The sequence below is a fragment of the Trametes versicolor genome (assembly GCF_000271585.1).
Source record: "Trametes versicolor FP-101664 SS1 unplaced genomic scaffold TRAVEscaffold_11, whole genome shotgun sequence".
Classification (NCBI taxonomy): domain Eukaryota; kingdom Fungi; phylum Basidiomycota; class Agaricomycetes; order Polyporales; family Polyporaceae; genus Trametes; species Trametes versicolor.
The window spans coordinates 1701044-1717182 of NW_007360331.1; the positions used below are offsets into that span (position 1 = coordinate 1701044).

The window sequence follows — 16139 nt, forward strand, 5'->3', positions numbered from 1 at the left end:
AATCCAGCAACGACTTGAAAGAGTAACCTGCGTAGAACGACCATGGGCCAGTATGTTTATTCCACAGTTTCCGAACTCACAAAATTCTCACTGCTATCCGCTGTAGATGTTCACTAGACGCTGCGTAGCAGACGTATAAGCTTAAGTGCATCCGCTGGCACTTTTCTGTCACCTCTGCGTGGAGTGTAGAAGCTCTGGTAGATTGGCAGGCGTTCCGGAATTCAGACGCTAGAATCCCTAACCACATGCACCTATAGGAAGGCGTTACACACCAAAATACGGTAAACCATCGTAACTAATTCTCAGCAGCTTTTCCCCATTCAAAGGACAACTGTACATCTGCTTGGCGCGGAAGAATACAATGCATTACTTTTTGGGGACATCTGCAGTGAGTCAATCTCCCGCGCTCTCTCGTTATGCAGCCGCACGTGGAGTCATCACCGGTGTGCTTGGGGAACGCGGGTCGCACAGAACGCCGGTCAATCCCGCGGTACCTTGTGCCTCAAGCGTGTGTGACTGTCTTCCAGGAAGCATTACGGCCATCTCGTGATACTGTGCTCAGGCCTTCAGACGCTCGGAGTTACCTATAGGGACGCCATGGTAACAAGAACATAGGTGCGCCGTTCGCGAACTCCATCCACATTGTCCCAGCTGACGGAATGCTGGCGTGCACCGGACCACCCGCTTGTATAAAGAAGTTCGCGTCCGGCCCTGGATCGTATCAGCATACAAAGACACATCATCATCGCGACGTCGGCGGTCGCGATGAGCGACTGATTGCAACAAAGCCTTACGGAGGTCCAAGTAGTTCGCTTGGTCGTGCCCCGCTTTCCGTAGCATCCTATAGGTTCTACAGGGCTTCTCTCATGAAGGTGAGCTTCGGTATCTTGATTGCGATCATTATCATGAGTCTTTCTGACATGTTTGATGTTCTTCGCCTTACAGACTGTTCCCGGCGGACACTCTGGAGCGCTAGGGGTTTTCCAGCTTCGCGAGCGGTCTCGTCAGAGCGCATGGGCATGGCGAGTAGCAACTTCTTCGCCAGACTTCTATGTGCCACTCATAGTTTTCATCAATTTCTTAGTTGCCGGTCGCTCATTCATGAGGATGCCTAGTGAATTAATTAGAAGACATTTCAGGTACGCTGTTTGATGCCCATCTTCTTTGCTCACGGTACGCAAAGTCGCTCTCTTCATTGCGATGGCGGGCAAGCTCTGTGCAGATGATGATCATTCTCACTGCGGCCACCTCGGTGTCGATCAGAGAGAACATACGAGCGGCGGAGTTCGTCCCTGGCGACTGTCTCCTGGACACTTTCCTACTGTGGCTTCAGTTGAGTCTCCCTTTGTCGCCCTTGTCTCACGCCGTTCTATAAGTTGAGCGTCTTTGCGGCTTCTGCCACTGATCCCGCTCCCTACGGCCACGTTGGCTCCCCTACCGCGGCGTCTCCGAGCAAGGAGCCTAAAGTCGTCGCTCCGTCTGGGCTTACCGGCGTAATCCGAACTCACACTACCGCAGATCGAAAGCTAGCTGCTGTCACAACCCATTCGATTGCGCCTCACTAGCCTCGTCTAGCTCTGCCGCTCCTTCACGCAGCGTCCGAGGCTCGCTACTGGGTTTCCGCCTGGCTATTTTGACTTCGTCCGCCACTCGGTTTGCTCGTGGAACAGCTTCCCGCAGTACCAGCGTGCCGTGCTCCACGTCTTGCGCCATCTGGCTTCCTTCTGCACTCCCTTCCAGTCCGCGGCTTCCGATTACTACTAGTGCGTTATTCTTTCCCATCGATCGTCGGCTGACAAACGTGGTGTGGGAATGCGAGTCCTGTTCACGCATTGTCGAGTGCAGGCATGGAGGCCGTCCGCTGCAGTGTAGGGCGTACCCCGGAGTCGGCGGGAAGGTGAGAAGGCACTGGCCAATGACCGGCCGGCCAGCGCGACCGAATCGAGCTGTGCCATCGCAGCCGTCGGGTGTCATTTTGGGATGTTCATTACAACGTCGCCATGCTGTGCAGAGGGACGTGGACAGAAGCGGGCACCGCCAACAAGACAGTACGTTCTGAGCCTGTTCGGTCGTGATGCCCGCGCTTGACGACTTGGCGACCACGCGCGGACAGGCAGACGGTGCAAGCGGGCTTCCTCGCAGACGTCTGTGCGAGGCACCAAGTGACCGCCTCCGTCAGGTGCGATGCCTGCCCTGATCACGCACTGCGCGGGTCCGAACACCGTACAATGGCCGACATGGGCCCGGCTCGGTCGTGCGTATCGATGCTGTCCCTGGCGTTCTACAGCGCGTGACGGCTCCCTGCCTTGGAGGTGGAGTCTGGGGCGGCTGGCATGCACGCCACGCTGCTGACGTACGGGATGCGCTTCGGGGCTTCCTATCGCATGTCGACTCTGCGTTGCGCAGCTGTGAGGGCCGCGCGCTCTATGTTTATCGAGATTTTCCCCCGAGATTGCCTTCCTGTACTATCCTCACGATGGGTGCGTGCGCGAGAGGGGAGGCTGAGGTGAGAGTCGCCGCCGCCGTCGCCGTGCGCATGGCCGCGCTGTTCCCCCGTTGCATGCACACGGGGGACGTCGAGGGGCTCAGATCCGTTTCGCCCCCCATTCCTCCGTCAAGGTTGGTGAGGAAGACTGTCGGGCCGCTTCACAGATTAGCGGGAAGCGGGGCGAGTGTTCCAGTGCATGCCATGCCGTCTGGCGAATAATGCGATCCCAGCGCCAACGAGGGTTGGATCCGAGCACAGCGTCGATCCGAGGGTTCTGTGACAATATGGAAGGGCGGTCTCGACTAGCTGTTCTGATTACGCCCGCGAGTAATGTGCCGTTTTGAGGCGGCGCGGGACCGGGTGTTGCCGCAAATGGCTCGTTGACACTAACCGCCATCTCTCTGCTCGCACAGCCTGAATTCTACAACAAGGGGCCCTTATTTCTTGATGAGCGCGGGTTAATTTATCTTCTGGAACTGGGACTTTCACCTCTGCGGTTCTGGGAACTGCTTACTCTAGACCTCTGGTCCACGACATATAAAAGCTGGGGGCTTTGGCTGCTCGAGCTCGAACCTAGGACTCGGACGACTCGCACCTCGACGACTTAATTCTTTGGCGACACCTCGGTTGAACTACCTACTATGGGACACTCACACTCCCGCTCCCCCTCTGCCGGCCTGGACCTGGGACACGCCTCAAACACGCCGGCCCTCCACCGCAAGCGCTCATCGGCCTTCTCTGCTCTCACACTCGGCTGCGCATCTGCTCCCTATGCTGCATCTCTGCCTAGCTATGGTGACTGGCCGTCCCGCGAAGACCGTTCGTCCTTCAGCGACCGCGATGAGAAGCGGAGCTACGACCCACCCCCGCTGTACGCCATCTCGACCACCCCGGACATCATCGAGGACGCCGCCGCAGACGCCTACAAGGCCTTCCTAAAGGAGTACCCGCAGTATCAACTGACGTGGATGCTGGACGCCCTCCGCCGAAGCGACTTTTCAAGATTGGATCGCAGCGGGGAAACTTACGTCGATTACATGGGCGCCTCGATCTATCCGGCAAGCCTCATCCGCGTTTGCCATGGATTCCTGCAACGCAGCCTCCTGGGAAACACGCACTCGGTATCGAACACGTGCGTATACACGTCCACTTCCCCGCGATCTCCCCCTTTTCGCCTTCCGGGCATGGCGCAGGCCTTTGAGCGGCCATTTAATTTGGCTGCGAGCTCTAAAAGCCCCGGCTTCCCCAGATTAGGGATCGTCTCGGCACCGAGCGCCGCGATGTCCATCTCATCATTTATTCCGCGCGTCGTTCTGTGTACGCCAAATCTGACTGCTTGTCGCGTTCACACAGGTCCCGGCTGTCCGCAGCATGCGCCGACGAGGCACGGCAGACCGTCCTTGACTTCTTCCGGGCGCCGCCAGGCTACACCGTCGTGTTCACCCCGAACGCCACTGGCGCACTCAAACTCGTCGGGGAATCGTTCCCCTTCGGCCCCGGCAGCGCCTATGTGCTCGGCGCGGACTCCCACAACAGCGTGCACGGAATACGCCAGTTCGCCAACGCCCGGGGCGCCGAAGTGTGCTACATCGAGTCTACGGACGTCGGTGGCTTTGATGTGGCTGACGCTAAGGTACGCATGCAGTCCGGATATTCCGTCTTCTCTATTGAACCCTTCTTGAACTTTATCTAGAGCGTGCTCGTTCGACACGAGCCGCGCGGCGAGGGCGCGCCTCCATGCCTGTTCGCCATGACCGGCCAATCGAACATTTCAAACTCGAAGAACCCGCTCTCGATGATAGAGTTTGCGGCATCACGAGGCTACTACACGCTCCTCGACGCCGCAGCACTAGCACCCACCTCTGTGATATCCCTGACCGACACACCCGTAGACGCGATGGCGGTTAGCTTTTACAAAATGTTCGGCTTTCCCACCGGTGTCGGCGCGCTCGTCGTGAAGGAGTCTTTCCTTGCGCGCCTGGAGCGGCCGTGGTTTGCCGGCGGAACGGTCGACGTGGTCCAGGCTCCAGGCAATATCGTTACGCTGAGCGCGGAACTCCACGAACGATTCGAGGTAAGTCTCCCCCGCCAGCGCCCTGTGGCTCTCGCCCGCTAGTTCGTGTACGAGGCTGACATACGCCCCTCCAGGACGGCACCATCAACTTCCTCAACCTACCCACAATTACAGACGGCCTGCGATTCCTCTCCGCTTACCTTCCCTTCCTCCCCCTCCGCCTCTCTTCACTCACGCGCCACCTCATCACCTCCCTGTCGGAGCTGCGACACGACTCCACAGGCACACCCGTCGCGCAGATCTTGTCACGTCGGCCGGGCAAGATCCTGAAGACTGTCGGCGAGCAGTCGGACACGGGCTCGGTCGTGGCGCTCCTCTTCCTCTTCGTAAGCCCGTTCCTCTCCCCGCGCATTCCATTCCTGCGGCTGACAGTCGCCCCTGGCAGCCCTCCGGACAGATGATTCCGAATTCCTTCATCGAGTACGCCGCGTCACGACAAAACATCTCGCTGCGCACGGGCTGCATGTGTAATCCCGGTGGCGCCGCATCACTGCTTGGGCTTCGCGACGCGATGGCCGCGCTGCCTTCCGACGCGACGCTGCGTGCATTCGAGCAGTACATGGGCCGCGAGCTCGGCGTGGTGCGCATCAGCCTGGGGCTCGCCACCGACTTTCGGGACGTGTGGCGCGTAATACAGTTCGCAAAATCCCTCGCCGACACCGACACGCGGACGGCGATGTGGGACGAGTGGCTCGGGGACCGGACGGGGGTGGCGCTCTAGACGGCTCGGATGGCGCGCGGTGCGCCGGTCGTGCTCGGACTCTGGCTCTGATTCTCTCGGACTCTGCGGCTCCACGGACCTTCAGGGGCGTGTTCTTGGTTAGCTTGCGCCTCGTCTGATTGCGTTCTGTTTTGTTTTCTGCGATGTGTATCATGCCCTGTATTCTTCCATTCCAGCATATGCGCTGTCTGTAGCATCCGACCCCGCCCGCTATGTAGGCCCCATGTACTATCTCACATCATGATATCGCGAGCATATCTTCACCCCGCCTTCCGAGCACGCGCTCCACCGTCCGACGTTCGAGTTTCGGCGGGCCCTGCACGGCGTCGATGGGAAGCGAGGGGGGTGGCGTCATCTGTGGTTCAACGTTGGGCGCGCAGCGCAGACTCCCAACCTGTCGATCGATGAGTGGGTTGGCGAGAAGCCGCCGCGGCGCAGAATTGACAACTCGATCGTGGACTCGATCGGTGACGACTTCGAGGACGGTTTTCGACCCCCTGCCGCGGGCGGCTCCGAGGACGTCGCGGTGCGGTGTCGCCAATGTGTTCAGTAGCCACGTGTGTGAGAGAAGATCGGATTGGGACACGGATCTCTTCGTCGGGCGGGAGACAGGTTCGGCTGAAGTGAATGCTTCTTGGGATCGTCGATCGCTGTATGAGATGCGGCGGGATCGCTGTCGAGTTGGGCGCTGGAGTTCGGTTCGGAGGCGGCGTGGCTCTGTCAGTGTGGTACCATCCCTCGATCCGATCGTGGAGGAAGAGGATGACGCCGCGTTCATCGAGCCGATGGGGGCCCGAGCGTTACACGCGGCGAGGGAGATCCGAGTACGAGCATGGAGGAAGGATGAGTGCCGTGCAGGGTCGGCAAGCGCACGGCTGTCCGGACAGTGGGCACGGGGCATGTTTGACTTTGACACGGCGAATGTGGAGCGAGCCGAGCGAGTGCTGTAGTTGTTGATTGTGGACGTAACTTTGTGTTTTCAGATCTCGCACATCTTCGTTGTGCCACAGGGTTCAGAGATATATGTGGGCGAGACAGTTTTCCATTTTCCTTCGTTCGCTTGCGGATGCGCCACCTATGCTTCTAACTTATGTGCCTGACGATAGAGGCTCCGCGGGAGGACCGATTTACTCACCTGCAGTATGATGCATCGTGTGTCAGCAAAGCCTCTACAAACAATTGGATAATTGCAGCTTTTCAATCCTTACAATGTTTCTTCAGCCCGGAGGAGGCTGCGCAATGGTATCGGAGTTTCAGGCTCGGGAGTACGCCCTCCCGGCAACCCCGCATCAAATGCAGAGGCTGTCAGCAGTCCGGTTGTAGCGGCGGTGGGGTTTCTTTAGGCTGGCTGGTTTTTGGAGCTGTTTCAAAGAGAAACGGTGAGTTGTTCATCGTCCATGCCAAGGGCGTGCTGAGGCCATGGCGGGCAGAGACAAACCCAAAATGGCGGGCTTGCACTTCAAGTCGTCGGCACCTACAAACGCCCACAACGGGCCGGAGACCCGCCGGGGAATGCCGGATGCCACGTGTGCTATATGGGCGCCTCGCTGCTCGTCGTTGCGCGCGTCGCAGACGTGTTCCTCGACATCGTCGACGACGTCGAGCACACTCCATGGACTTCTTTTCTCAGATTAACGTCGCGCTTAGGGGACCAACTGGACAGCCTCAATCTGCTTCTGACACAATCTCCCGGCTTGCTGATCGACTTTCACCATCTACTCTGCTCGCCGACCGACGCGCTGCGGTTCTCGCTCTCAAAGGCCTCGCTCGGGACTGGAAGGCTGATGTTGGCGAACGCGCACTTCTTGGCCTGGTAGATGTGTTGCAGAATGATGCCGAGGTCGATGCGGACATTGGCAAGGCGGTGCTGGAGACCTTGCTCATCCTATGCGAGGTCGACGAGCATGCTCTTGCGCCTGAGCGCGATCTGGGCTACCGGCATACAGACGCGGTCTTGGCCGACGAGAAGGTCGCGCAGAAGCTCTTCACGCTCATGGGCGACCACTCGTTCTACCTGCGGTACTCGGCACTACAGTTTCTCTCGGCACTCCTGCAGAACCGCAGACAGCTCGTACAAGCGTACTTTTTGAAGGCCCCGGTTGGCGTTACGAGCCTGATTGCTCTTCTGGAGGACAAGCGGGAGATTATCCGAAATGGTATGTACACCTAGTTGTCCTCCGAATGCGTATGCATGGGCATGGGATGTACGCTCGTAATGATGGTGTTCTGCGAATGCCATGCTCACCACCTGCTTAGAGGCGATATTCACCATTCAATCGCTCATCTCACAAAGTCCTGAGATCCAGAAGATAATGGCGTTCGAAGGCGCATTCGAGAAGCTCTTCAACATCATCGTCACCGAGCAGGGCGTCGAGGGGGGTGTCGTGGTACAAGACGCGCTCGCATGTATCGACGGCCTTCTTCGTTTCAACCAGTCAAACCAAGTACGGATTGCCGTCATGTCCTGAGTGTCATCAGCCCTGACGAGCTTATGCTTCCCGCGCCGGACATGACTTGGTAAACGTCGTAGAGTTACTTCCGCGGCTCGTCTCTCCCGCCTGTCCTGCTCTCCCTGATCGGCTTCCCCCCTTCGCTGCCGTTCGATGCCCCGGCGCCCCAGCAGTTTGCCCTGCAGCTGTGGGACCAACCACAGAAACGCGCGAACACGTCGCTCGTGGTCGGGCTGGTCGGGCTTCTAGCTCGACACGCTGGTGTGAGTCGTACACAACCTCAGTCTAAATTGACGTCACTAACGTCTTTTCTTAGCCTCCAGATGTTTTGTCAATAGCTTGCACACGTTGTTTAGCGGAAATAGGTATCTCGTCCAATTTCCCAACTGGCGTCAAAGCACAGGTATGATCATGATGCCCCCACCTTCCACTGCAGGTCTCAACGCTATGTAGGCCCTCCGCTTGGTTCCTTCCAACCTATCCGCACTACCTCTTGCAGAGCTAGTGGTCACGCCCTACGTCCCTGTACCTGATACAAACGGCGAAGAGTGGGATCGACTCGAACCCGCGTCTGCGTTGGATGCGTTGGTGGAGCTCGTCCTTCATGGGGAGTACAACGGCATCATCGACGGGGAGCGTCGGACCAAGGAGGGCATGGAGCTGCGGGGTGCCGCAGTGGCCGTTTTCCAGGTATGTTCTCAGCTTATTGGGCCACACCACATGCTGATCGACGGCATGCCATCGTAGAACTTCGTGCAAAAGGAAGAAATTTCAGAAGCCATCGTACAAGCGATGGTCTCGCAACCAGGTTCGTGCGACGCGGACGCCGGACCCGTGTATAGCTCACCTGTACGCGATAGGAACTCAGGCTCCTGTGACGCCTTTGCTGTACGCCCTAACGACGGTCCCCGTCTCTCCCCTCAACGTGCTCTCCGTCACCTCCACCCACTTCGCCGCCCTTCTTTTCTCCCACCTGCTCCGCTTCTCCCCACGTGCCAAGATCCTCGCGCGTTCCATCGTCCCGCAATCTGGTGCCTCCACCCAGAGCAACTCATCTTTCTTCGTTCCCGCAGATGGAGGGCAGCCACCGGCGCCCCCTGAAGACGATGACGATGGGGATGCGCCACAGACATTACTTCAGATCCTGAGCGAGCATCTGTCCCTGGCGTTCCTTGCGAGAGGAAGAGCGGACTTGCCTGATCGCGAGGCGCGCGAATGGGACAGGCTTTGCGTAGGGTATCTCTGCCTACTCATTCAATGGCTATGGGAGGACCCTCCCGCCGTACGGGAGTTCCTTGAGGCCGGTGCTCTAGGTGTCGTGCGTGCCCTTGTCAACTAGTTCGATTCGCAACAGCCTACTGACATGCATGTTCGAGCAGTTAGTTGAGCCCATCAACCAGACAGCGGAAGAGGAAGCCGTGATACCTGGACTATGCGCGTTCCTGCTGGGGGTGTGCTACGAGTTCAACCGCGAACCTGGCGAAGTGACCCGGTGCGCTGCTACCTTCGCTCCCGGTCAGCGGAGAATGCTGACATCTAGAAAGCGCAACCGTGCACCCCATCTTGACGCGCCTCGGCATCGACATGCTCTCGGGCCGCATCACGCACTTGCGGGATGACGACCGCTTCAAGGCGATTGGACCCGACAACTTCGTGCTGACGCTCCCCAGCGCCCCAGTGGTGCACCATCAAGGTCACCAAGGACCACCGTCCGCTGCGGCTCCGAAGCACGACGTCGAGGAGGGTGAGGTCTGGTTCGACTGGGCGTTCGTGGACTTCTGGAAGTCGAACTACTGTGAGTGCTCATGTGGGAAGAGATGTATGTCTCAGAGCGAATGCTAACATTGGCTGTTGCAGACACGATACAGAAAGGCATCGCGGTCGAACCGAACTCGCTTTCCTCCGCTGCAGGTATGTGTGATATTGGGCGCACCTCAGGGACAGTTGCTGACCCACGATGCAGGCCAAGGCGCGGAGAGCGCGCTATTGATATCGTCTCTGAAAGACGTCATCCGAAACCAGGCAGCCGAGATCGACAAGCTGCAGAGCCAGATCAAGTCTCTTAGCGCTCCGAATGACGAGGTAGGTTTCGCCCATAGCCATTAGTGCATAAGCTGACGTTTGCGATAGGTGGAGATTCTGCGCATGCAAGTCACCACGCTCACGGAGCAGGTCGCGGAGACAGAGGAGAGACGGCGCGATGTGGAGAAGGAGCAGGAGGATTTACTTGTGTTGCTCGACGAGTTGAACAGCAAACGGCGACGGGACAAGGCGCGTATGCGCGAGGCCGGTTTGGAGGTGTCGGAGGATGAGGCTGAGGAGGACGATGAGGAAGACGACGACGAGTGATAGCGTACCGCTGCTTTCAGCAATGGCTCGACAGTACTTCTGTGTATTTATGCTGCACGTTCTTGCAACGGAATCGGACCTTCGCTCGGAGTCGGTTAGTCTCCCAGAGGCAGGCCTTTCACACTCTATTGGAGGCGGGGAGGACGAGTGTGTAAAGGGAGTCTGTAGTCTTGACGAGATGATAACATCCGATCAATGTGAAGAAGGTAAAGCAGTAAGTAAAAGGTAAGTACATGGTTCAATATGTAAGTAGTCTATACCCACTTCCGAAAGCGGAAGACTGTAAGGAAGTAACGAGCGCCGAGACGGAAAACTTTCCCCCGCCGCTGCCCTTGTCTTCCGCTTTACCCTCTGCTCTAGCTTCGTTTTACACCGCTTTCCTGTGCTCTTTTCGATATGTCGCACTCAGTACCAACGACAGACGATCTCGAGGAGGTCCTTCTCTCCTGCCGCTACGGCGACCTCGAAGACATCGAACAGTTCGTCGGCAAATTTGGCCCAGACGCGCTCGCAACCGCACGCGACGACGCCGGGAACACCATCTTGCACATGGTCGCTGGAAACGGGCACACAGGTAGCGTTGCCACCGTGCACCCTCTGCCGCGCCTCTCTAGAGCAGCCAGCTGATATGCGCAAGATGTGTAACAGACGCGCTCGACTATCTTTTGCCTCTGGTGCCTCCATCGTTGCTCGCCGCACCGAACAACGCCGGCTCAACAGCGCTGCACTGGGCTGCACTGAACAGCCATCTAGCCATCGCGCAGAAGCTCGTGCAGTTCTCTGCAGGGCCCGGCGTTGACCTCATCGACGTCAAAAACTCTGCTGGGCGCTCGCCGCTCGGGGAGGCGGAGATGGTTGGATGGGAGGAGGGCGCGAAGTGGTTCGTGGAGGTGATGAACCTTGACGAGGGCGCGAAGGGCGAGGAGGAGTTGCACCCAGCGGATGGCCCCGAGAACATCGAGGTGGAGATCGAGGATGCGGAGGGCCAAGTCGCGAAAATGACCCTAGGGCCAAAACCCGCCAATAGCGCAGACGAAAGTAACAAGGCGAATCAGCCATGAAGAGGTGAGTAGTAGTGTCGCCCGTCCAGTACTCAGTGGAGGGCTTGAATCTAATCCTGATGACCTAGATGTACTGTATCACTGCACAGTGTAAGCTGGAGAAGTCAAAAATAGCAGAGGCGTTTCGCCCATGTTCGAATATGATCCAGCGGGACCTGTTATACATTGCTCCATGTGGTACGTTCAGGTCATCAGGTCGCACATGAACAGAGCGTGTGGCCGTCTCAGTCGGGCACCATGACCCACGCGATAGCGACGACATGGGAATTCACAAAGAGGGCACGCATTGCGCTTGATGCCTACCTTTGAAGTCCTCAAGGATATGTCGCTCGTCAATGGGGGCGCCTGGCGCACTGAAGAGCGTATCATTGTAGATGCGCCTGGGTATTTTGAGTTCGGGTTAGATGCAGATGTGAGTGCTCGTACCTGAATATCAACGCCGCTCACTCTCACCTAGAAGCCGAGCTGCGGCACTCCTGCGCCTATGTAGCCAGCTCCCTCTCACAATCAGTTCATGTTCTGGACGACCGAGCCAAGCTTCAAAACCAGCCAAAACTTGCTTAGCTAGCTAGTGTACCCCCGGCCATCACAATGGTAACGCATGCACTAAAGTCAGCCGGAGTTGAAGAGGATGCGTCACATCAGCACATGGGCGATCGCCGAAATTCTCAAGATCTCGGAGCCCGGGATATAAGGCTGCGCACGGACGACGCCTCCACTTCAACATCTCGACAGCAGCTAATCACCGCGCAACCCAGCCATCGGCCATGAAGATGGGCCGAAAGCATGTTCGCCCGCTGTCAGATCCTCGACGAGGCATATCCAGTGCAATAAGCTGCCTTCGATGGTCGGGGTGGACGGCGGCGGACAAGGTGCATGAGACCGTCATCGGCAACTTGTCATGCACGGAAACGATCGCCTTTCCTGGACTACAGAGCAGTGCTTCAGTCTCGGTACCCCGCGCACGCGCGATGGTTGTGCTGTTTGGCCTGACGCATTGCGGTTTGATGGCCCATTGGGTGCAAAACTCCGAGCGTCAAGATTTGATGCGTTTGATGGGTACCATGCGGTATGTCAGTTTACTGCGATGGTTTGGGATGCGGACGCGGGTCCGCGGCCATATTATCCCTCCGTCCTCAATGTCGTTCTCCCAGCTCCGACGCTCACCCCCGCCCCCACACGCCCCCGGCTTTACGGACGTTCGACTACCTGGTCCATCCGCGCCTCCATAGGAGATCGAGAAGCACTTTTCATTCAGCTGGTGAGTAGTCCAGTCCCGATTCGCGCCACCGCCTGCACTACCGAGTTCGCTGCCGGTGCACGCCCGATCTCCCTCACGGAAGACCGTCTTTGATCCTTCATATTCTCAGGCGGAGTGGATGTATACGCCGACGGTCGGCGGATAGCGCACATGTCCGCGGAGGCACCCTCCAATGCAGCTCGTGGATATGTTTTGCGTCTTAGCCTTCCTCCGGCCTCGCGAGCTGCTTAAACCGCAATCTCACTTTGAAGCTATAGTCATATAGGGCACTTCCCCCTTTCTCGACTGGAAAATGTCGCATACATCTCCCGCGACGTACCTCGTGTGGTCCATCATGTCATGCCTGGTGCGTACTGCAAACTCCTAGGAGGTCTTCGATTGCCTGACACGGTGCCTAACTCAGCTTCTCGGGTTCCTGCTGTTCCATCTCTGGAAGTTTGACCGGTTCAAGTGTCTCAGGTCAGTTCTCGTAGATTGTGTCGTAGGCAGTCGTCTGAAGTCAGGTCAGATGGAACAACGGGCCATACGCCGGAGCATTCAAGCGTCTCATGACTGTGCGTCTTGCTCTTACGTTCTCAAGTACAGAACCCGACACGCATTTCAGTATACGTATCTATTAAGCGTTCCATGCATAGTGGCATATGCAGTAGGGTTCGCAGTGATAAAGTATGAGGAGGGTCTGGTCGATATTCAAGGACTTGGTAGTGAGTGCGCCAGACATTGCTTCATGCCTTAGTTGCTTGATCTAGCGTCTTTCCCCAGTCATGCCTAAGCCATGGCAAGAGTGGTCACAGCCGCACAAGAACGCGATCTTCCCCCTATACCTCCTATTTACAGTCGCTTGGAGCCTTGAGATGTGAGTATCACGCGAGCATCCTTATAACTACTAACTAATCCTCCGTGCAGGGTAACTCATCTAGAAGGTGCATATATATTCCTTTCAACGCCTCTGATATTCACGACTCACCTATCGCACAGAGCTCTGCTTCTGGTTGTTCCTCGTCAACTCCGGATCGGTGAAGCAGGACTGGTTCCGCAGCCTGTATTTCAAGACCTGGATCGGCGGCTCGCTCATCGCGGTCGCCTATATGCCGCTTGTGACTATCTTTACGCGTTCAGACCCACAAAAGGTTCGCCCGGTGTTTACGTTTGAATCTTGTCAGTGCTGTACTGACGCTACTGGGATCGCAGTGCGAGGCGTTCACATTCCTTGCGGGTAGCTTGGGCAGCTTGTCGTTGACGCTCTGGTTCCTTCCGATCCTGTACGTGACCATGTGGAAGCTGCAGAAGAGACGTCAACTCACGCGTCGCATTGTAGATGGACGTTCCCCTCTTTCCTTCAAAACCTGGTGAGTGTGATGCGCTCGTAAGCGCAGTGCCAACCTGATCTCCCCACAGAAACGAAACGCCGTCGACGTTCACACCATCGTCCGCTTGACTACCTTCCACGAACTGAACGTGGGTACATCCTATCGGCTCTCCCTCGTTTCGCGCTGAATTGTTCAATCCTAGTGTCTCCGCGTTTTCTTCCGGTTGATATTCGTCCTACCATTCTTGGTGCTCGCTGTAGACGGTATCCGGCCGCACCAACACGTCAATGAGAATATGTGAGTGTTTCGTTGCGATCATATGCGCTTGGCCTAAACACTATTCTAGGTTTTGGACGGAGTTCCTCACGAGCATCGCCGCAGTCGGCTGCGTCACCTCATCAGCCATCACACTCGTTGTATGTTTCCTCGTGTCGGCAATGTCTTCAGGCCGTGCAACTGATGCCCGAAACCAGATCTTCTTCCCTCGGTCTGTCGAAAGCGAGCTGCAGTCGCGTAACGCCACGCGCGAACCAGGCTCGCAGTCACGCCACATCCGCCGCGACTCCGAACTCTCCGATCGGGACACCTCCCCCTCCCCATACACCCAGAAACGCCCCGCATCCGCGATGTACTCCAACTCCGAAGCGCACGAGTACCCTCCGCTCGATGCCGAGGTGAAGAGCCCCGGGCTCGACGCACCCATCATGGGTCCGAAGGCGAGCTTCTCCCCGAACCGGCGCGCCGCGTCGGGCGTGGTGATACAGGGGACCGTGGGCCTGACGGAACGCGCGCTAAACGCGCACGACCAGCGGATGAGCACCGTGCACCCGTTCGTGCACAACTTCACGTCGCCCATCGGTGCGTGTCTCTTAGCCCCATTGTATGCATACCCTGTGCTGATAGCTGACGATGTTCACCGCAGACCTCATGGACGGCGCACAGCAGACGCTTTGGTACGTGAAGCGGCAGTACGGTCCCCGTATCGTGTAGTTTTGCTCCTCAGTCTTGGGGGTGCAGTCATGTTGTACGATCATACTATCTTGGATACCTGTCGATGTTACATTCGTTTGCTCGTAATATTCGGGTTCCGGAATGCCTGCTCACATTAGGCTCCGGGGAGCGCGTCCCGGTCTAGACCGACAACTACGGCGGTGCTCGAGGATCCGCGGAATAGGAGAGATCCGATGCCGCCAAAGAGATATGAGAGGATCTCTAGAGACGGTCAAGTCACGGAGCCTACCCTTGCTCCACCTCCGCTGCCCCTCACTGCTTTTGCCAACACCTGTGGTACCTGTGCCTCGCAAATCCTCACGTGAGCCTGCTCATGGTCGTTGCGCACTGGACATTGCTGACGAGCCAAACTCTAGAATCCTCACGCACTACTAGTCTGTATCGGAGTGCTTGCGTCAAGACTGCGTATATCTTGAAGTGCCTTCTATGGTCGAGGCGACCTCCACATCTACTATACTGGTCATAGGAACCTGCTTCCGCACGCTGCCCACGTTCACCTTGCATATCGTTTTGTCCCTTTTATTCTAAACGCTATGCCTTTCTTTACTTGGTATCTGTCTACGACCCCATCGTGCCTTCTTACGCTATCATGATTCCGCTTAGTACTATATGTATTACAACTACCCGGTACTGTTGCCGGTGTAGCCTCATACGCTCTTCCCCTCCATGTCCAGCCATGCCACTCATACACAGTGGACCAGTGTTGTACATGTAGTTATGGTAAAAAAAATAAACCCCACAAGCCGCCTCCGACTCAAGCACCTGCAGCAAAAGTCGAATCAGCCCCCTGAGCGAGCTACGTGGGGTGACTCGCCGCTCAACGAAGACGTACGTGCCGATGATTGCGAGGAGGCCAGACGCCGTCAACTCACCCACACATAGCACGGACCTGAGTCCGGATCTGCGTCCGAGGGCACAATGCATGGGACGAGCTTCTCCATCTCGACGTTGCAGCCGAACACTGCATCGGAGCAACATGTACGGTTTGGGGCTGATTTCCACGCAGGCGGATGCCAGAGAACGTTCGGGAAGACCCGCGAGATGAGCTGTGCGCCAAGGGCCTCACTGGCAAAGTCGACGAGCGCGTTGCAAATATGGAGTTCCCGCAGCTCTGGGTGGGCGGCGGGAACGACGGCGAGCTGCTCGGGGGTGAGGCGGTTGAAGCTGACGCTCCGCAGGTGCATGGTGTGGAGATCGGGGCAGTTACGTGCGAAAGGGAGGAGCGCGGCGTGTGTGAGGGGCCCGAGGAACGTCGTGTAGAGGCTTAGGAGGCGGAGCTTCGGCCACGATTTTGCGAGGCGCGCGAGCTCGTCGTCCGCGCCGGTGGAGACGAACAGCTGGCGGGGCGTGCTTAAGGAAAATTCCTCGACGGTCTTGAGGTGCAGGATGCCGCCGAACACACTATCGAAGCTCT

At 57.5% G+C, this 16139-nt stretch overlaps 4 protein-coding genes across 4 annotated transcripts; all 4 read left to right on the forward strand.

Annotated features, from left to right (window-relative positions):
- Positions 1-3330: 3330 nt before the first annotated feature.
- On the forward strand, positions 3331-5960 carry TRAVEDRAFT_154197 (PLP-dependent transferase). The gene is made up of 5 exons (XM_008044963.1): positions 3331-3620; positions 3842-4121; positions 4182-4562; positions 4637-4888; positions 4948-5960. The coding sequence occupies exons 1-5, from the start codon at positions 3457-3459 to the stop codon at positions 5281-5283; spliced, it is 1413 nt and encodes a 470-aa protein (XP_008043154.1). The 5' UTR covers positions 3331-3456; the 3' UTR covers positions 5284-5960.
- Positions 5961-6881: 921 nt separating this feature from the next.
- Positions 6882-10165, forward strand: TRAVEDRAFT_173529 (uncharacterized protein). Its single transcript, XM_008044964.1, has 12 exons — positions 6882-7439; positions 7540-7727; positions 7814-7996; positions 8050-8136; positions 8187-8423; positions 8481-8541; positions 8594-9051; positions 9113-9225; positions 9278-9528; positions 9591-9644; positions 9697-9815; positions 9864-10165. Exons 1-12 carry the CDS (start codon positions 6896-6898, stop codon positions 10080-10082), a joined length of 2514 nt encoding a protein of 837 aa, XP_008043155.1. The 5' UTR covers positions 6882-6895; the 3' UTR covers positions 10083-10165.
- Positions 10166-10419: 254 nt separating this feature from the next.
- TRAVEDRAFT_31318 (cytoplasmic protein) lies at positions 10420-11269 on the forward strand. Its single transcript, XM_008044447.1, has 3 exons — positions 10420-10656; positions 10731-11147; positions 11212-11269. The coding sequence occupies exons 1-2, from the start codon at positions 10479-10481 to the stop codon at positions 11141-11143; spliced, it is 591 nt and encodes a 196-aa protein (XP_008042638.1). The 5' UTR covers positions 10420-10478; the 3' UTR covers positions 11144-11147; positions 11212-11269.
- A 1098-nt stretch (positions 11270-12367) lies between these two features.
- Positions 12368-14571, forward strand: TRAVEDRAFT_154204 (uncharacterized protein; the record flags this gene model as incomplete). The annotated part of the gene is made up of 14 exons (XM_008045119.1): positions 12368-12404; positions 12662-12750; positions 12808-12863; positions 12913-12958; positions 13009-13108; positions 13167-13260; positions 13311-13327; positions 13383-13534; positions 13596-13666; positions 13723-13753; positions 13803-13862; positions 13917-14011; positions 14061-14130; positions 14188-14571. Coding segments are annotated over exons 2-14 (1230 nt in total), but the record flags the coding sequence as incomplete, so codon positions are not given.
- Positions 14572-16139: the final 1568 nt, after the last annotated feature.